The sequence below is a fragment of the Peromyscus leucopus genome, chromosome 13 (genome assembly GCF_004664715.2).
Source record: "Peromyscus leucopus breed LL Stock chromosome 13, UCI_PerLeu_2.1, whole genome shotgun sequence".
NCBI lineage: Eukaryota > Metazoa > Chordata > Mammalia > Rodentia > Cricetidae > Peromyscus > Peromyscus leucopus.
The window spans coordinates 53,581,325-53,602,468 of NC_051074.1; the positions used below are offsets into that span (position 1 = coordinate 53,581,325).

Consider the following 21,144-nt stretch of genomic DNA (forward strand, 5'->3'; position numbering starts at 1 on the left):
GGTACAACACTTGGCCTTCCATTCACAATGTTGGAACACAGTTGAAGAATAGAGTTGTACAGCTGGGTGGTGGCGGCGGCTGAGGCAGAGGCAGGAGGATCTCAGTGAGTCTGAGGCCAGCCTGGTCTACAGAGCAAGCCAAGTTCCAGGACAACTAGGGCTGTCTAAAAACACCCCCCCCCCAAATAAAAGTTGTACAAGGGGAATTTTGAGTGCTTGTGAGAAAACTCCAAGGAAACAAGACAAGAATCTTGTGATCTCAGTTTCTTCAAAACCACAAAATTATTATTTTTTTTTAAAGATTTATTTATTTGCTTATTACAGACACAGAAGAGGGCACCAGATCTCATTACAGATGGTTGTGAGCCACCATGTGGTTGCTGGGAATTGAACTCAGGACCTCTGGAAGAGCAGTCAGTACTCTTAACCTCTGAGCCATCTCGCCAGCCCCCACAAAATTATTCTTGGAATGTGCTTTCGTGCCCTCCCAGGTGTAGCGGATAGGTTTGCATTCATTTTAGATAATTCATTACAGCTGGCTATGGTTATTTGTTCATTTGCCTCTAGAGAAAACTTGTTTTTGCCGTGTGCCATTTGTCCTTGGGATTGCCCACTTTACTCAGGTGACCTCAGTATGAATCGTCTGAGGCTCTGAATAAAGTTGGCTATTGCAGGAGACTTTACTCTGCCTCATTTTTAGGCCCTGTTCTCCCAGGTTCACACTACCAGCTTCAGCAGTAAACAGACAAGGTGCTTAGTTTGATCCCCACACTACCAAAAAACAGCAAAACAAGTAGAAAAGTAGACAGTGATCACCGATTTTTTTTTTAAATCCAAATAAAAATTTCTTTCTGATGCCTAACCTAAAAGTATATAGACTGCCAGGCGGTGGTGGTGCACACCTTTAATCCCAGCACTCAGGAGGCAGAGCCAGGCAGATCTCTGAGTTCAAGCCAGCCTGGTCTACAGAGCGAGTTCCAGGACAGGCACCAAAACTACAGAGAAACCCTGTCTCGAAAAATCAAAACTACATAGACTGACCTCATCACCCAAAAAAATGCTGCTTAGAAATAAATCTAGATCCATTTTTTGCTGTTTTTCTTGTCTTTGTGAGTGTGGGTGCCTATGGAGATCAGAGTGTGTTAGATGCCCTACAGCTGGAGTTACAGGGGTTGTGAGCTACCATGTTAGAGCTAGGAAGTGAATTCCATCCCGCTGCAAAAGCAGCGCGTGTGTGTAACTGCTGAGCCATCTCTCTGGCTGCTTTTCTTTTTTAGACGGTTCCAGGCAGGCCAGGAACTCCTAGGCTTCCTCCCTTTGCCTGCCAGACACTGGGGTTGAAGCTGCACTACCACACTCGGCTCCAAATCTGTCTATAAATGACAAAGATCATTGAGACGGAAACACCTCATCCACACAGAACCGCTTCTCAAGAATGGTACGTGCATGCCTTTAATCCCTGCATTTGGTGAGCATGCACCTCAGCTCAAGGGGACCTAAAGGCCAGCCTCGGCTAAACAGTGAGTTGGAGGCTATCCTGGGTTACAGGAGATTCTGTCACAAACAAGCAACCAAACAAAAAATGCCTTGTTACGTACAGGTTTTAGTCACCTTTTCCAAGGGTTTATAGTGAATATCTGTCTTTATTGTACGCTTTACGTATGGTCTTTACCTTGTGAGCCGTAACGTTAGCGAGCCAGACAGAAGAACTGAAAACGATGTCGATCGAGCCGTTCTGCAGGATGTCAGCACCACCAGTTCTTCCTGCACAGTCCCATTTCCATCCAGATGATGTGCGGCTTGTGTCACCATGACATCTTGTGTGTTTTAAACCACACGAAGAGGGTCCCTGTCTGTCTCAGACAGGATAATATTAATCTTATTCTCCAAGTGGACACCCAGCATTTCCTGGAGATCGGAGAGGAAGCCTCGTTCGGTGTTGCTGTGTTCACAAAGAATGACATTTATCCCTTTGGACGCAGCATCCAGAACATCATGGTGGGACATTTCACCTGCCCAGGAGGAAAGAGCAACGTCTTAAATCTTAGACATGGAATGTGTGCATCCTGAACCACCGCAGCCGGGAGCCTGCGTCTGTATGAATGAATGCAACGGCCCACAAGGTCCTGCGTTTGCTGCCCAGGAAAAGGAAGTTCAAACTACATATCATTTTATGGTGCTGCGTCACGTCTATGTTCAGGAGCAAGAATATATGGTGATATTTTATTTGTACTGAAATGTAATTTTAATTTTATGTTAATAAAGTTGCCCTGGGGTCAGAGCTATTAGAGCCATAGCAAGAGCGTGCTGGTTAGAAGAGCTAGGTAGATTTCTGTGTGTTCAGGGATACAGCCAGTATTGGAGACATACGCCTTTAAGACCTGGAGGGCGGTACTTACAGGCAGTGATGAGGCAGTCATGTGGTTGGGTTTAGAACCAATGAGAAGGCAGAACAGAAAGACTATTTAAACACAGACAAACAAGAAGTAGCTCTCTCTCCGGGAAGCTAGGAGCACTGCAGGAGGTAAGATTTTATCTCTGAGCCCTGACCTCTCGGCTTTCTCTTTTACATTGGCTCTGTGTTTCTTATTTGATTGGTTACATCTACAAGAATACGGGGATGGCACTGAAGAAGACCGAGATGGCACTGGGTGTGCTGCGTGTGTGTGTGTGTGTGTGTGTGTGTGTGTGTGTCCCCGTGTGTGTGTGTGTCCCCGTGTGTGTGTGTGTCCGTGTCCTGATGCATTATCGGGGGTGGGAAATCAACTTTAGAAGTCAGTTCTCTCCTCCCCTTCCTCCCCTTGTGGTGCCTGGAACTGAAGTCCAGTCATCAGACTTGCAGAGCAAGTTTGTTTACCCTGAGCCCAAAGCATAAATTTCATTTTATGTTTCCTCTATACTTTATTCTCATGCCCTGAAGATAGTATGTATAGCATTTTGAATGTGCCAGTATTTTTATAATAACCTGTCTCGTGAGTCTAGGTGTGGAATTTTCCTCTTATGCTTGTGTTAAAATAGTTTTGTAGCACTTTGGACCTAAGTACTTTTGATGCAGAATGCTGCCATGGATAACCGTAATCCTAGAACTTGGGAAGCTGAGGAAGAGGATCAAGCATCCCGGCCAGCCTCAGATAAATAGCTGGAGGCAATCCTAGGTTATAGGAGACCCCATCAACAAATGCCTTGTTAGTTATTGTGGCTGGGCAGCCTGGCGTACGGTGTGTGCCTTTAATCTAATCCCAGCACTCCGGAGGCAGAGGCAGGAGGAGCTCTGAGTTTGAGACCAGCCTGGTCTAGAGTGAGTTCTAGGACATCCAGAGCTACACAGGGAAACCCTGTCTTGAACAACCAAAAAGAAAGAAAGAAGGGGCTGGAGAGATGGCTCAGAGGTCAAGAGCACTGACTGCTCTTCCAGAGGTCATGAGTTCAGTTGCCAGCAACCACATGGTGGCTCACAACCATCTGTAATGAGATCTGGTGCCCTCTTCTGGCCTGCAGTCATACATGCTGTATACATAATAAATAAATAAAATCTTTAAAAAAAAAAAAAAAAAAAAAGAGAGAAAGAAAGAAAAAAAAAGTTACTGTGAAAAGATACAGGGAAAACTCAAATATGTTGTAAATTTTTAAAAATATCATTTGTAAATTTGATGACTGAATTTGAGAACAAAAACATTGTGGGGGAGGAAAGATTAAAAATAATGAATATGAACAAAACTCTGGAAATAATAAAGTATGTGCCTGTGTGTTATATACAATTTGGTTTATAGAAAGTTAAGCTTTTTTTTTTTGGTTTTTCGAGACAGGGTTTCCCTGTGTAGCTTTGCGCCTTTCCTGGAACTAACTCGGTAACCCAGGCTGGCCTCGAACTCACAGAGATGTGCCTGGCTCTGCCTCCCAGTGCTGGGATTACAGGCGTGCGCCACCACCGCCCAGGGAAAGTTAAGCTTTAATCAGGGTTTATAGACATAAAGCCATTAAAATTTTTTTAAATGTTTGTTGTTTTGTTTTGTTCAAGACAGGGGTTCTCTGTGTAGCCCTGGCTGTACTGGAACTCACAGAGATCCTCCTGCTTTTGCCTCCCAAATCATGGGATTTAAGGCGTGTGCCATCAGAGCCCAGCTAAATTTTTTAAATGTAAAAATAAGAAAAGTGTGTTCTTACTGGGAAAGTGAGCTGGCTGCTTTCAACTCTACACAATAGTATCAGTTCACTGTTAGGAATAGTTTGTATGCGAGCACCCTTTAAAATACCTTAACATTTTTGAATTGCTTGAACTTATACACATATTACTTTATAATTCTTAAGAACTAGACTGTTTTTAACTGTATGCATATGTATGCTTGCAAGTACATGCCATGTATGTATGGGTGATGGAGGGCAGAAGAGGTGTGAGCAATTTTAATGAAACTCACTGGCTCGTAAGAAGAGAAAAGAGGAAGCAGTTGCGAAGGGAGAGGAGAGACCAGCAGACTGGACGGACAAGAGTGTGTTCAAAGTCCACGTGCATGAACCGGTCACAATGAGACCTGTCAGGTATTTAAAAAGTACTTAAAAAGACAGTGCCAGATAATAGAACGCTGCCTGTCCCTGCGTGTGCACTGAGGGACTTCACACATGACCAGGTGAAGGACGCTGCCTGTCCCTGTGTGTACACTTAGGGATTTCACACGTGATTCCTTCACTGTCATCAAGGTCACGTAGTTCCTCAACTGAAGTTCAGGACTTCTCTCCAAGGCAGCCGGACACTCACTCCAGCTGTCTGTCGCCTCCCCACAATTCTTTAACTAAGCTCCTCTATCTGCTCGGTTTAAGGATCTAGTCAGGAAAATCCAAAGCCTTCCATGTGTGCGTAAAGGGTTTGGGTCTAAAGTGCAGACAGGCTGACACTTTACCCTCCATGGTTCCTTGTCTAATCTCAGAACGAGGACATGCCCTTCTGTGAAGGTGGGAAATTAGTACATTTATTAATTTCTCTCCACCTCATGTGTTTAGACGGTCTTTATTGAACACGGAGCTCAGGAACTCACCTAGGCTGCTGACAGTAAACCCCACGGGTCCTCTGTCTCCTCGCCAGCACCGGGGTGGGCTCTGGACCACACTCAGGTCCTCCTGCTTGCACGGCCGGTGCTTCACTAACGGGGCATCTCCCTAGACCTCAAAGAATTCTTAGGATACAGAGGAGCCAGGGCTGGGCTGGACTCACACTGAGGTAGGAAGAGACTTAGTTTCAAAAATCAAGAAAAAGAAGAGCATGGTTGTAGTGGACATGGTGGCGCACGCCTTTGATCCCAGCACTTGAGGCAAAGGCAGGTGATCTCTGTGAGTTCGAGGCCAGCCACTACTACTCACTACATAGTGAGATCCTGCCATAAATAAATGAATAAATAAATGAATGAATGAATGGACAAAGGAGAGTTAGGAGGAAGGAGGATGGTGCCAGAACAATCTTGGGGTGTTGTTTCCGTTTTGTTTTTTGAGCTCATCACTGAAAGTACAGAAGGGGACAAGAAAAAGGCACTGTCCACAGAGGAAGCCCTAAGCCCGGGGCTGCAGGAGAGGATGCTCACTTAGGTTTCACCTAAGGAGTGGCACACACACACAATAAAAGTAAAATCCCCAAATAAAAACTAATCTGGGGGACCATTAGAGGCACAATGCAGTAAGTACTTCAGGGAAGGTTCTAGAAAGTTTTCAGAGCTTGGCTTAACAGAACTGATTACTAGCTTTTGGGCCCAAAGGAACCTCTTTCCAACCCAGATAACAAGACAGAAAAGCCTTCCACTACTGACATGAAATCCGAGAAGGAAAGTGGTTACATAAAAAACCAACGGAAATCAATTTAGGGGGCAAACTAACAGACTGTCAAGTCATTTCTCCCCTCTACAGACAACACGGTATGCCTTCATTTGATATAACTCCTGTTTAGTTCAAGTTCAAAACATTTATTAGGGGTCGGTGGTATAGCTTGCAGTATAGTGTTTGCCAGCATGCAGGAGGCCCCGGGTTCAAAGCCTGCACCTCGAAAACAAACAGAAATGAAAGGGGAAAAGAACGTTACCCGTGCCAGGCCCGGTCCTGAAATCTGCGAGTTTTGAATGTTTAAGAGGTAAAGCAAGGTTGAGGAAGAGATCCAGAGAGGTTCTTACCTGTGAGGTAAAGGTCAGCCTCCACTCCTTGTAGAACACTGCTCCCAGATCCAGCACACAGGGCCACAACTCTGACTGGAGACTCTTCAAGACAAAGACAAGAGGTGTTATTATAGACAGAACCCTTCAGTTTAACACCGCAGTTTGTACTACCAATCCTAACCCTAACGCAGACTGGCTAATCTCTTCGCCAGTGCATGAATTATGCTGTCACAGGACAGTCAGGGGCTACACTGTGAAACCTTGTCTCAAAAAATAAAACAATAGCCAGGTGGTGGTGGCACACACCTTTAATCCCAGCACTCGGGAGGCAGAGGCAGGTAGATCTGTGTGAGTTCGAGACCAGCCTGGTCTACAGAGCGAGTTCCAGGACAGCTAGGACTGTTTCACAAAGAAACTCTGTCTTGAAAAACCCAGATAAATACATAGATAGATAGATAGATAGATAGATAGATAGATAGATAGATTAAAAAAAAAAGCTAAATGAAAAAGCAGACATGGTGATGGCACATGCCTATAATCCCAGCATGTGTGAGGATAACCCTAAATTCGGGGCCAGCCAAAATTAGAACTTGAGCAGAACAAGTGATCCTCCTGCCTCGGCTCCACATATCTTCAGAATATAGGCATGTGCCAGCATGCTCAGCTCCAAAAACAATTTTATTTTAAATTAACGCAAACAGACCCATCTTTGGTTCTACACAGGGAACACAAGGCATTGTTCCAATGAATGCAGCTGCACAGACCCATAAGCCTCTGAGCAACAGCAGAGCTGCAGCTCCAGGCTTTGCTCAGTGCTAATAACCAACCTCAGCTGGTCTGCAGACCAAGGCAAGTGAGAAAGTTCTAGAAAGAGAAATGCAGAGCAGGAGAGATGGACACTGAGTTTAAAAGCACTTGCTGCTCTTCCAGAGGACCCAGGTTTAGTTCCCAGCATCCATGTCTGGTGGCTCACAACCTGTAACTTCAGCTCCAGGGGGTCTGGCAACACACACACAAACACTCCAAGTTAAATAAATCTTAAAAATAAAGGGGGGACAAAGCAGGATGTTACAAATGCGTCAGGCACCTCTTCCTCTCCTCCTTTAAAGACAGGATCTCAGGGTGTAGCCTTAGCTGTAACTCACTTTGTAGACTCAGCTCAAGCACAGAGATCCACTGCTTCTGTCAGGTGCTAGAAGTAAAGGTATGGCCCACTACACCCAGCCCGGTCTAGAATTTTGACTCCATGACGTAAAACCCTCCATTCCCATTGTGACAGTGACCAGTTTATGACAGACAGACTTCCAATGCTGACTGGAGATGAACACAGAAAACTAAGACACTTTATCATTTAGGCCAGGGAGATGTATTCCACATCCTAGCCCAGCCCACCCTGGTTGACAAAGTAGACCAATTATCTCCCTCAGCTACTAACGTGTTCTCTACCACGTACATGAATAAAAGCAGCACACACTTGGGAGACAGAGGCAAAAGGAGTTTGAAGCCATGCTATGCTCTATGAGGTCAGGTGTCAAAAATATCCCAAACCAAATCTGTCCAAAGTCACAGCAGATCTGCTAGGTGATGAAAGCTACTTACCTAAGGTCTTCCCTACTCCAAGAGCTAAGCGAAGATGAGCTAGCTTCAGGTGTCCTTTGATTCGCTCTATCATTGTTGCCAGGGAGACAGGTTCATCCAGTGTGCACAACCGTCCCATTCCGGTATTCAGAAGCAAAGGCTGAAGAGAAACACAAGTTAGAACATTATCTTTCTCTGGTCCAAAGAAATGTATAGAACAATTGGAATCAGTAAGATTTGTGTACATAAGCTTGTGATAGCTCAAGCTAAAGTTTGGGATATAAACCTAACAAGAACATCTAACTTCTGGGAGCTCACACCCTGCTAGATATTTAACACATTCAAAACGAAGTTTTTAAATTCAAGGTCGGTGCTACTGTTAGGGGAACAAAGGAATGCCAGCCTGGGGGCTGGGGAGAGAGGGCTCATCAAAAAGAGCACTTCGCTGCTCCTGCGGAAGACCCGGGTTTGGTGCCCAGCACCCACACGGCAGCTCACAACGACTTGTAAACTCCTAGGGATCCAACACCCTCTTCTGGCCTCCACAGGCACTGCCGCCACAGGCACACACATACATGCAGACAAAACACTCATATCTTAAAATAAAAAATAAATCTTTCTTTTAGAAGGAATGACAGAATGAGCTGGGCCTGGAATCTTTGGTGTTACTGGGTCTTAGAACCTTGAGAAAACCAGAAAGGAGACAGAAACGGAGGGATGTCAAGTGCATTACGACAGGACGGACAGGATGGGACATGGAAGGACATTCTAAACCAAGATGTGAGCAGTGTGGCCAGCGGAAGTCCAGCTCAAAAGGTTTCAGAGGAAGCAGTATCAGCAACTGGGATAGACACTGTTCTTGGGATGTGTGACGGAGAATGTGGCCACTCTCTGCCTTGGTTAATCTGCCTGAGGCTAAATCAAAAAGTTTTGGAAGAGGGGATTTTAAGACGGTCTGTTACTTGGTCACTAGTTATCACTTCTTATGCACATCTACAATGAAAAAGGACAAACAGGGCAGAAAGAAATACAAACCGTAGTTTGAAGAGAACAACACCAGGGAATGTAATGCTTGAGCCAAGAGATCGGGAGAGGACTGATGTGCAAAGGAGGCGGGTGCCCTCAGGGGAAGACCCCACCCAGTTCAGCTTCCAACCTGTGAAACCATCTAAGGGATTTTCTGCTCCTAAAAAGCAACAACCAGAGGCTTCTGCAGATGTGATTTAAGGGGGACAGGCTCCACCTCAAGTGGGCAGCTGAAGGGTCACGAAGGGTTGCTGTGGGATAATGCTTTTGTACACTGGTTTAATAAAATGCTGATTGGCCAGTAGCCAGGCAGGAAGTATACACGGGATAAGCAGACAAGGAGAATTCTGTGGAGAGAAAGGCTGAATCAGCAGCATGTAGTGGCACACAGGTAAAACCACTGAACACTTGGCGACATATAGATTAGCAGGAGTGGGCTGAGTTTAAGTGTAAGAGCTAGTCAGTAGTGAGCCTGAGCTAATGGCCGAGCAGTTTTAATTACTATGAGCCTCTGTGTGTTTACTTGGGTCTGAGCAGCTGTGGACCGGGCAGGACACAGGAAAACTTTCAGCTACAAAGGGTGCACTACTAAAGATGTCAAGGAATCTTCCTCCACAGCTATGGAGAGCCACTGAAGCCAAGTGTGTGGCAGGGAAGTCCCTACATGGAGCACCGAGAAGCCATTCTGCAGACTTGTAAAGCGAAGCCTGGGTTGCACTAGAGAGCCCAGGATGCTGGAGATGTCAGAGCCGGGGGTACCTGCTGAGGGGAGCTGCAGACAGAATAGAACCAGCTCAGGAGAGTGACGGCTAAAGTAACGTTTTAAGTTTGAATCACTGTGCTTAAGAGATCCATAAAACAAAAACGCCTCTAAGCAGTAAGCCCGATTTGCCCAAGGAGAGATAACTTCCTGGAATGTCAGGGGCTGTTCATGGAAGATGACAAGCACAAGTTTTCACTTCTGTAAACCAGGCTGGTTGCCCTAACTGTGCAGGATGTGCTTGATCACACACAGGCAGGGAGTACATCAGGATGTGTTCAGTCCCCTGACTGGATGAAGATGGGAAGTATACAGCCTTGTGGGTTTTGCCTTTATAAGCACTGACTAACGTAATCTGTGGCCAGTCTCTGAGAGTCCCAGATAGGAACCTAAACAGTGTCCATTGTCCTGGCCAGTATTTAATAAACCTTGCTTCAAATTTGAGTCAAAATCTGTGGTAGTGGGGCTGGAGAGATGGCTCACTGGTTAAGAGCACTGACTGCCCTTCCAGAGGTCCTGAGTTCAATTCCCAGCAACCGCATGGTGGCTCACAACCATCTGTAATGAGATCTGGTGACCTCTTCTGATGTAAGGACACATGCAGGCAGAACACTGTGTACAGAATAAATACATCTTTTTTTAAAAAACTGTGGTGGTGGTCTTATTCTCACCCGGCAGGTCAACAAGAGAAGTGTGTTGCACTCAGCAAAGCCATAACGGAGGAGCCATCTAAGCACTCTGACACCAGACACGCAGCTACAGGATTTGGAATTTGCCTTGATGGGCTCCAGGTTGGCTTTGTTCCAGTATTTCCTCACTATGCCCCCATTCTCCTTTTTGGAATGATAATGTATATTCTATGCCATTGTATGTTGGAGGTATGTAATTTGCTTTTTGATTTCATAGGGAGTTACAATTAAAAGGTTGCCTTGAGTCTCAGTGTGGTGGTGGTTTGAATAGGAATGGCCTCCATAGACTCAGGTGTGTGAATGCTTGGCCCATAGGGAGTGGCACTGTTAGGAGGTGTGGCCTTGTTGGAGGAAGTGCATCACTGTGGAGGTGGGCCTTGAGGTCTCCTATACTCAAGCTGTGCCCAGTGTGACAAGACAGTCTCCTTTGCTGCCTACAGATCAAGATGTAGAACTCAAGCCAAGTGGTGGTGGCTCAAGCGTTTAATCCCAGCACTCAGGAGGCAGAGGCAGGTGGATCTCTGAGAGTTCGAGGCCAGCCTGGTCTACAGAGTTAGTCCAAGACAGGCTCCAAAGCTACAGAGAAACCCTGTCTCGAATCCCCATGCCAAAAAAAGAGAAAAGAAAAATTAAAAAAAAAAAAAAAAAAGATGTAGAACTCTGAGCTCCTTCTCCAGGACCACATCTGCCTCCATGCCACCATGCTTCTCACCATGAAGATATCGGACTAAACCTCTGAAACTGTAAGCTAGGCCCAGTTAAAATTTTCCTTTATAAAAGTTAGTGTGGTCATGGTGTCTCTTCACAGCAGTAAAACCCTAACTATGACACTCAGAAAAGACATTGAACTTTGGACTTTTAAAAAGTATTGAGACTGTGAAAGACTATGGGAACTTTAGAAATGAAATGAATTTTTCCTGATGACGTGGCTGTGAGCCTATGGGGGCCAACACGTTGAATGTGGTAGTTTGAGTGAAAATAGCCCCAACCCAAAGGTTCGAGTTTGGGAAAGATTAGGAGGTGTGGCCTGGTTAGAGGAGGTCACTGGGGGCAGGCTTTGAGGTTTCACAAGACTCCAGTTATTTCCAGTGTTCCCCTCTGCTTTCTACTTGTGGATCGAGATGTGAGCTACCAGCTGTTCAGGCCGCCTTGCCTTTTCTCTGCCCTCTCTAGCCCTTTGAAACTGTAAACCCAATCACACACTTATTTTCTTTTTTGTAAGCTGCCTTGGTCATGGTATTTTGTCACAGCAACAGGAAAGGAACTAATACGGGAGGGTAATGAATACCAGGGCTAAAACCACGAAGAAGAAAGAACAATGCTTTCCTAATCCTAGACTATCTCCTCACGATAAAGTTTCCAGGAATACGTCCTCACCACACTCGGTGCTTGTGTGTGTCTGTGTGTGCACACTCAGTCGGTTCTCTCCATCTGTGAGTTCTGTGAATCACACTCACGGGGCCAGGCTTGGCCACAGCCACCTTTACCTGTTGAGCCGTCTTGCTGGCCCTTGGTGACTTAATAGTTGACAAATGAATCTGCAGCACAAGAACAATAGTAACGCAATCTGCCAACACTCACACATCATTCAACACCCAGGATCTGCAGGCCAGTCATTCACACATTCAACACACACAGGATCTGCATGCCAGTCATGGCCAACACTCACACATCATTCAACACACAGTATCCACATGCCAGTCATTCATACATTCAACACACACAGGATCCGCATGTCAGTCACGGCCAACACTCACACATCATTCAACACACACAGTATCCACATGCCAGTCATGGCCAACATTCACACATTAAACACACAGTATCCACATGCCAGTCACGGCCAACACAGCTGTCACAATGCTCGGCAACATGAGGGCAGAAATACCTTCTCCAGTGACAGAATTTCTGTTTTCTGATAAAGTTGTCTGTTCTGGGAGAGAAAAGCTAGCACCTGCATCAAAGCCTTCTGAGTACAATTCAGGCTGATTCGTGTGTGTTCCTCGTCATCACATCTAGAAAGAAATCAGCTGTTTGACTAAGGTTAAAGTAGTTCAAATACCCCACAGTCTGTAACCTGCTACAAACATTTACATGAAACCAAAGATGTGATCAGCAGAACTTGCTCAATCCCAACCAACAGTGTTCTCAGACTGTGCTGCCTTGGAACCCGCTGCATCTTAAGCCTAATAACAGTGGCTGAATCCTTCAACATGTCCAGGAAAATAGAACAGCTATAGCCAGAGACAGAGAAAATGGAAACTTTATTTTTTTACACGTATGTGTGCATGCACATGTGTGTGTGAGTACATGACACAGTGTGCACGTGTCACGGTGTAGGTGTGAATCAGAGTACAATTTGTGGGAGTTGATTTCCTCTTTCTTTTTTTCTTAAATATTTATTTATTTATTTATTTATTTATTTATTTATTTATTTATTGCACATTTGTCTGTGTGAGGGTGTCAGATTCCCTGGAACTGGAGTTACAAACAGTTGTGAGCTGCCATGTGGGTGCTGGGAATTGAACCCGGGTCCTCTGGAAGAGCAGTTGGTGCTCTAAACCAGTGAGTTATCTCTCCAGCCCTCTGATTTCCTCTTTCTACCATGCAGGTCCCAGGGATCAAAACCAAGTCCCATGAGGCTTGGCAGCAAGTGTCTTCACCCTCCCAGGGTAATTTTCAATGACCGAATCCAAATTATACAGAAAGGAATGAAGCCGCAAATCTGCATTGACAGTAAGTACCCATGAAGGACAGACAGACAGTCCTTGAGCCACATTCTGAGATGCAGGGCTCTAGGGATTCTCAAAACAAAGCACTGTTAAGAGTCTTACAGAAAAGCATGGGGCCACGTGCCTGTAACTCCTCCACTCAGGAGGCCAAGGCAGAAGGACTGTGCTGAGTTTAAGGCCAGACAGCACCATATAGCCAAACCCTGCCTCCAAACAAAAACCACACACTGAGTTTTAGTGACCACAGAATTCTAGAAACAAAAGGCACCTTAGAAGGTAATCTGACCCAGTGGGTAGCACATGCCTATAATCCCAGCACTTGGGAAGGAGAGGCAAGATCAGGAGGTAGAGGCCAACCTGGGGTACATGAGACTCTGGCTACCTCAAAGTCAAGTGTAGTGATGAGCACCTTTAATCCTAGCTCGTGGAAGGCAGAGGCAGGGGGTTCTCTGTGAGTTCAAGGCCAGCCGGGTCTATATAACAGCTAGGACTACATAGAAGAGACCATCTCAAAAACCAAACCAGTAAAGAAAACAAAAAGACAAAGTCAAACAAACGAATGGGCTGGAGAGATGGCTTAGCGGTTAAGAATGCCTGTGCTCTTTGCAAAGGACCAGAGTTCAGTTCCCAGCACCCATAGCACGCCATTTGTTAAAAAAAAAAAAAATGTGTATGCCCGGTGTGGTGGCGCATGTCTTTAATCCCAGCACTCTGGGGGCAGAGGAAGGCGGATCTCTGTGAGTTTGAAGCCAGCCAGGTCTACATAAGAACTTCCATGACAGCCAGAGGTATATAGTGAGATAGTGAGACCCCTGTGTCAAAAATAAATAAATAAAACCAAAACAACATGTAAAACAAAACTATGTTTCTTTATATTCCTACTTATGTATGGTTGGAAGAATACCTACTTCTCAGCGGGGTGAGGTGACACATGCCTGTACCCTAACACTTGAAAGGCCGAGGTTAAAGGGTCAAAAGTCTGAGGCCAGTGTGGGCTATAGAAGCAACAGAAGTCCCTAGTTCTCTGTAAACAAGGGAAGGATTGTTTGGATTGAGTCTTTTTTTTATTCATCAGGGGTGTGTGTGTGTGGAGCTCAGTGGGAGAATGGTTGTCTACAATGCATAAAGCAAAAGCAATCTATACTTAACCATTATTCTGGGGGCCCGAGAGATGGCTCGAATTAAGAGCACCGACTGCTCTTCCAGAGGACTCAGGTTCAATTCCCAGCAACCACATGGCAGTTCACAATTGTCTGTAACCTCAGTTCCAAAAACTCCAACACCCTCCCACAGACGTGTGCAGGCAAAACGCCAATGCACATAAAATAACAATAATAAAAACCATTATTCCACTGGGGGTGGAGATATATACCTGTAAGCACAGTATCTGGCATACTAAGGCAGAAGGGTTGTGAGTTTGAGGAAAGTTTGGACTAAATAGTGAGACCTTTTCACAAAAAACAAATAAAACCCAAAAAACAAAAACAAACAAAAAACCCATAAACAATCCATGAATCAAACTGATCTCTTCTTGTAGCCCTATAAAGATTTCAAGTTCAATAAGAAATCATTTATCTTTGTTTTAAAAACAATTGTTGGGGCTGGAGAGATGGCTCAGAGGTTAAGAGCACTGGCTGCTCTTCCAGAGGACCTGAGTTCAATTCCCAGCAACCACATGGTGGCTCATAATCATCTATAATGAGACCTGGTGTCTTCTTCTGGCATAAAGACACATGCAGACAGAACACTGTATACATAATAAATAATAAATCTGGAAAAAAAATTGTTAAGTCCTACTTTTGTGTATCTTGCTGCCTTTCCTTTCCTGTTTTTTTTTGGTTTTAATTACACTGGAGGGGAGGGGCATGTGCATTTGGGCAGTGGAGGTCAGAGGCCAACTTGCAGGAGTGGGTTCTCTCTCCCCACCACGTGGGTTCCAGGAACTGATCTCAGGTCATCACTCTGGCAGTGTGTACTTTTACCCACGAGGCCATCTCCCCAGCCCAGCCTTTTCTCTCTTTCCTTTCCCAGTGGTGTTAGACTACCAGAGCCCACACATCACAGGCATGTGCCCCACCTCTGAGAGACCCCCAATCTTGACCTTCCCTGATGCTTCCATGGGTATCAGGATGAATTGGCTGAGAGAGCCTCTCTTATCCCACCTTTAAAGGACCAAATGATGGACCTTCCCAGAGGCACTTTCATTTCAAGTGCTTGGGAATCACTGTTTTACTGGAAACTATAAGACTGAGCCTTGCATGAATACATCACTAGGGTCTGACTACCTCCTCCAAAGTAAAAACAATTCCCTCTCAGTACTACCAGGAAAGTTCAAAATGCTTTTTGAAGGCTGCAGGGAGGGCTGCTCTTGGAGAGCGCCCACACAGTGGGTCAGGACTGTCTGCATCTCCAGTCTCAGGGGACCCACTGCCCTCTTCTGGCCTCCCTGGCCCCAGGCACACAGGTGGAACACAGACGTAAGTGCAGACGAAACTCCCATAAATAAATAAACCTCAAAAAGAAAACGAGCCAGGAGTAGTAGGCTCCCCTCTGTCACCCCAACACTTGCTTGGAGGCAGGGGCGGGGGTTTGCAGCCAGCCTGCAGACATCATGAGACCCCGGCTCAAAGAAAAACTAAAGCAAATCAAACAACGGAGAAGGGGCAGCGCAGTGAGATGGATTGGGCGTGAAGATTCTGACTGCCGAGCCTGCGTGACGTCATCCTGTGGAACCCATGCAGTGGTGGGAGGAAACTACTTCCCCCAAGACGTCTTCTGACCTCCACACATGCACTACGGTATACATCTGTCCATACGAATACACACACTACATAAATAATATCAAACAAGCTTTGAAAACAGAGGAAGGTATAATGTACCTAGCGGAAAAAGAAGTGACAGAAACCTCTCCAATTCCTTTCACTGCGGACACGACTTTGTCCAGGTCTTGGGTGTGGTTCACACTGACTTCTACTCGGTGGGCCCCCTCTGTGGGATAGTTAGGAGCTTTGGAGGGGTGGATGGGCCTGGCAGTGCAAGTTCCTGAGGAAAAAGTTGTGGGGAAATCAAGGCTTTTGTAGTGCTTTAGAACTAAAGAGATAAACTATTCTAAGTAAAAACTATACGAAATGTCTCAGCATCCACTTTCCTGTTTATATATGTGAACATACATACATAACCATTATATGATATATAGATATCACTATATCTAAAAATCTGGTCTAGACACACAAAATAAAATCTATTTTCACAATTATTTTCCAAAGACTCATATTTCAGGAAATCTTGGACAAAAAAGACTGAATCACTGATTTTTTTTAAAAAAATTATCCACTGGTCACTCAAACCACAGTATAGATCACAAATACTTATATGTTGAACACATTTATAATGGCTATTTTATTATCAAGACGTCACAGTCTAAGGCCAAGTGTGGCGGTACACACTTTTAATCCCAGAACTGGGGAGTCAGAGGCAGGTGAATCTCTGTGAGTTGGAGGCCAGCCTGGTCTACATAGTAAGCTCCAGGTTAGCCAAGACTACACAGTGAGACTGTCTCAAAAAAAAAAAAAAGAAAGAAAGAAAGAAAGGAAGGAAGGGAGGGAGGAAGAAAGGAAGGAAGGAAGGAAAGAAAAACAAAACAAAACAAAGAACCAAACCAAACAACAACAAAATTGCTTGAGCCCACATCGAGTATCGAAATGCTCACGGTACAGGATACAAGCGTTTAGTGAGATCCTGATGCTGTGCTGGGTGTGGTCAACACACTCACTCTAGCCTGGGAGACTGAAGCCCGGGATCCCTAGCTTGAGACCCTTCTCTAAGTAAGGTGGGGGCGGGCAGTGGTGGCTCACTGGGGAAAGGTACTTGTCACATACGCCCCAGGACCCGAGTTCAGTTCCGGAAACCCAGGGTGGAAGGAGAGAACCCACTCCTGAAGGGTGTCCTCTGACCTCCACAAATGGGCGCTCCCACAGTCACCCCATAATAACAAAGATACGTAAAGAAGAGCAAAACAGCAGCAAAGCAGACAGAAACCTTGGTGTCTATGTAACTGACGCAGCAGGCGTATCCCGAAGGTGCTGAGCTTTGGTTTTAGAGCTGTGAGCGCCCGCCCGGGGTACTGACACTGTCATCTGAATGACAGTCACGATGCCCACCTAGCAATGATGCCTCACACTCGCTTATTCATCCCAGCGCTGGTCAGCTTGTCACAAGCCAAGGTCATCTGGGAAAAGGAACTGTCAATTGAAAACAATGCCTCCGTCAGACTGCCTGGAGGCAAGTCTATGGGGCATGTTCTTAATTAAGGGTTGATGTAGGAAGAAGACCCAGGACCCTGAGTAGGTGGTCCTGGGTTCTATAAGAAAGCAGGCTAAGCGAGCCACGAGGGGCAAGCCAGTAAGCGGTGTTCTTGTGTGGCCTCCACTTCAGTTCCTACCCTCATTTCCCTTCATGATGGGCTGTAAGAAGAAACAAACCCTTGCCTTCTCCGGGTGCTTTTGGTCACGGTGTCTACCCCAGCTATACAAGCAAATTAGGACAATCCTCTACATAGAGTGCAAGCCAGCCTGAGCGGCACGAGACTCGGCAGCAAAACAACAAAAACGTCCCATGGTTTGTTTTTGCTTATGTTTTGGTGGGATGATGTGTGATGGGATTTAGGCAGTGTCTGGCTATATAGCTCAGGTTGGCCTTAAACCGAAGCTCTCCTGATTCAGCTTCCTGGATGCTTAAAGAATAAGATTTTGGAGTACAGGCTTCTCCCACACCAAGCCTAATTTACAATGTTTCATTTTTCTTTCTTAAAAGATTGTGTTTAGATTTATTTATTTCATTATTTTTATGTGCACAAATGTTCTGCCTGCATTATGTGTAGGCATCATGTGTGTGTGTCCACAGAGGTTAGAAGGGCATTGGTTCCCCTGGGACTGGGGTTACCAATGGTGGGGAGCCTCCATGTGGCTGCTGGAAACCCAGGTCCTCTGTAAGAGCTACAAAAAGTTGCTTAACTGCTGAGCCAATTCTTCAGCCCCTACAAATAGTTCATTTTTCAAATGAAACTTGGGCTGGAGAGCTGGTTCAGTGGTGAAGAGTAGTACTTGCTCTTGCAGGGGACCTGGGCTTGATTCCCAGCGCCCACACAGAACTTCACAACGGTAAGGGAGGTTGGCACCCTCGGAGTCGGTACAGGACATAACTGGACAGGACATTCTCAGCACAGAGGAGCTTTATTTCCTGGGGGAGGAGCTCTGCAAACAGCAGCAGGCACAAGCAAGCAAGCAGGTGTTTTTTGCAGAAGCGGGTTTTAAGGAGAAAAAGGTCTGTGCTAGGGTGAGTAGTCAATCCTGATTGGACATGTCAGCCAAATAATGAATTTTGATGGTTGGACCTGGGTGTTTTGTCTCAGGAATGAGTCAGTGGCCAAATAAGGGAATGGATTTCAGGGGCTAGCTTTAGGAGTGTGATCTAACGGTTTAGCAAGGGAGAAGGACAAAAGGCAAGACCTGTTGGCTAGAGCCCTTCATCAACTGACTGTAACTCCAACTCGAGAAGATCCCGCACTCTCTTCTGGCCTTCATGGGCCCTGAACACATGTGGTGCACTCCCATACAAGCAGACAAAACACTTAACGGATATAAAAATAAATACATTTTCAAATGAAACTTAATTACCACATTTAAGCAACACATTATTTTATAAATAATGCACTGTATAAAAGCAGAAAAACTCCACTTCCCCTAAAAACAATTAAAACTTTACTAGGAAGACATTCTAAAATTTCGAAGCATCTGTAGAGAAATCATTAACTATGGAAGGATACAAGGTTTCTCACCAAGCCCTTTGGCTAACCAGCTGTTGACTCCCTGGGGTGCGGCATCATAGGCTGTGTGTGGGGAGTAGATGGCGACCCTGTTCTCCAGCGCTCGGATCACCAGGCGCTCCTTCCAGGTTTTCCAAGTTACACGCTTCATGGCCCGGAAGATCGGTGGATGGTAGGAGAGAATGAGGTCGGCCTTCTTTTGCAGAGCCTCCTCCATGACCTCCTCCGTCAAGTCGTTGGTCAGGAAGAGTGTCTTCACAGTATGGGGAGGGCTCGGTTCTACCAGTAACCCCACATTGTCCCAACTCTCAGCAAAGGAGAGGGATGCAAAGTCGTTCAAGGAGGAAAGGAGAGCCTTCAGATCCATGAAGGAGCGAGAAGAACTGCAGATCCAGGACGGGGCAAGCCGGATGCTCGTAGAGACCAGCTGTACAGAGGGCAGCATACAGAAACCAGGTAATCGTGTCGTGGCTGGTCAAAACACAGGAAGTGGTATTTACATACAGTTCAGCTCTGCACTTGGAGGCATAAAGAACACGGGTAAAAAAACTGTCACCAAGACCCAGATTCAAATAGTGGCTGAGCTAAGTCATTTGACTTTTTAACTTTTTTCTTTTTTTCATTTCTTTTCTTTTCTTTTTCTTTTTTTTTTTTTTTTGAGACAGAGTTTCTCTGTGTAATAGTCCTAGCTGTCCTGAAACTCACTTTGTAGACCAGGCTGGCCTTGAACTCCCCGAGATTCACCTGCTTCTGCCTCCCGAGTGCTGAGATTTAAAGGCATTCACCACCACCACTACCACCAGCCGGCTTTTGTTTTTTTGAGACAGCATTTCTCCATGTAGCCCTGGTTGTCCTGGAACTCAATCTGTAGACCAGGCTGGAATCAAACTCACAGAGATCCAATTGTCTCTGCCTCCCGAGTGCTGGGATTAAAGGCGTGCGCCACCACGGCCTGGCTTAACCTTTCCCCTCATGTACAAAATGGAGACATGACAACCCACCTCACAGGCATCTAAAGAAACAAAGGCCTGAGTATATCACCTGGCAAAGTCTAATAAAATACAAGTGCTCATCACCTCTTACACCCTCCCCACTCTCCCCACCACCACTTCACGCTTACACCTTGTATTTCTGTGCTGCGCTCACATCCACAGACACACACAAGGGTCCAGTCCCCAGCACCACAGAAACTGGGTATGGTGGCACGTGTCTGTAATCCCAGCAGTTGGGGAGCAGAAACAGCGGGATCTGAGGTTCAAGGTCATCCGCAGCTATCCGGTGAGTTCACGGCCAGCCTGGTTACATTCAGACCCTGTCACCAACGTTATTTAAAATGTAACATATTGAGTGCATGAGCAAGAATTGAGGCAAACAGGTCACCACAAATGAGCACAGTCAAGAAGAGGCCAGAGCTGCTGCCCCTGAACGAGCACTAACCGCTCCACGAAGGAGAAGAAAAGCGTAGGCATTTACCCACATACTCTGTGGCCCTTCAACTGAAGGACGGGAGGGCGTCACAAAACAATTCAAAATAGAGGAGTACATAGATATATTTACCATGTGATGGGTAACGAGTGATCTGGAAGTTAACAGTAGCTTTGAATAAAAGAAACGTGTTTGCCACAACCAGCTATCAAGGAAATTGGGAATATTTGGCCAATTGTTACCAACAAAGCTGACGTACCTTGTGATTGACTTTAATGTCATTCAATAAACTTCTATTGTGAGAGGGCATGAATGTGTCCCTCTGTTTCTGACACGATGTGCTCACAATACAGTTACAATAGTTTCTGAACTAATAATGGAGGCCTCCTGAAACCACCTGACAGCTTGAGAGGACTTCACCTCCGATTCTACACCGCACTAGTGAGTGTGAACGAGAACTCCTGGGAAGAAACTGTCTTCTGAGACGGACGGACTGGAACTACAGGGCAGTGGAGAGGCTGAGCTGGTACAAGGCTAGACCCTAACTCCCGGGCTACCTTTAGCCCTCTGCACAGCCACTTGCTAATTTCAAGTTGCATGGGAGCTGTCTTTACCCTCGGTGGGGCTCCGCCTTCTTCCACTGACGCAGGGATCAAGGCCGTCCGTGTCCAGAACAGTGCAGGGCCATAGGGCACAGCCTTTAATCCTTGAGTCAGGACCCTCTCCCCTCCGGCAGCCAGGGTGTGTTCCGCCCCAATCTCTCCCGCCCTCGTCCTCCGCGGCACCCCATCATCACTGCAGCCCGCCCTGATGTGCAGCTTCAGCGAGGGGAGCCCCGCGAGCCTTCCACGCGCCCACTACTCACCAGCCCCAGAAACTCCCCTGCGCGTCACTTCCGCTCTGCCCCGAAGCTCCGGGCAATGTAGGAAAGAAGTTGGGCGGAAGTGATCCCGTGCGTTTTGCTTCCGACTCCGGAGAC

At 46.1% G+C, this 21,144-nt stretch overlaps 1 protein-coding gene across 7 annotated transcripts; it reads right to left on the minus strand.

Annotated features, from left to right (window-relative positions):
* Window positions 1-1,126: 1,126 nt before the first annotated feature.
* On the minus strand, window positions 1,127-21,114 carry Nif3l1 (NGG1 interacting factor 3 like 1). Of its 7 annotated transcripts, none has more exons than XM_037210393.1 (7): window positions 21,031-21,114; window positions 18,753-19,167; window positions 15,796-15,958; window positions 12,073-12,199; window positions 7,731-7,869; window positions 6,150-6,233; window positions 1,127-2,012 (listed from the first exon to the last, which is right to left on the minus strand). In XM_037210393.1, exons 2-7 carry the CDS (start codon window positions 19,105-19,107, stop codon window positions 1,828-1,830), a joined length of 1,053 nt encoding a protein of 350 aa, XP_037066288.1. In that variant the 5' UTR covers window positions 19,108-19,167; window positions 21,031-21,114; the 3' UTR covers window positions 1,127-1,827. The 7 variants fall into 7 exon arrangements, with proteins under 7 accessions (XP_037066288.1, XP_028741655.1, XP_028741674.1 ...); XM_028885822.2 differs by having other exon boundaries at window positions 18,753-19,253; window positions 21,031-21,112; XM_028885841.2 differs by having other exon boundaries at window positions 18,753-19,211; window positions 21,031-21,110.
* Between the last annotated feature and the right edge of the window lie 30 nt (window positions 21,115-21,144).

Coding starts and splice junctions, on each gene's coding strand:
- Nif3l1 (XM_028885822.2), bottom strand. CDS start 19,185: ATGCTGCCCTCTGTACAGCTGGTCTCTACGAGCATCCGGCTTGCCCCG. Junction 15,959..18,752: donor CTGGTTAGCCAAAGGGCTTG/GTGAGAAACCTT, acceptor CTTTTTCCTCAG/GAACTTGCACTGCCAGGCCC. Junction 6,234..7,730: donor TGGAGTAGGGAAGACCTTAG/GTAAGTAGCTTT, acceptor TTTGTCTTGAAG/AGTCTCCAGTCAGAGTTGTG.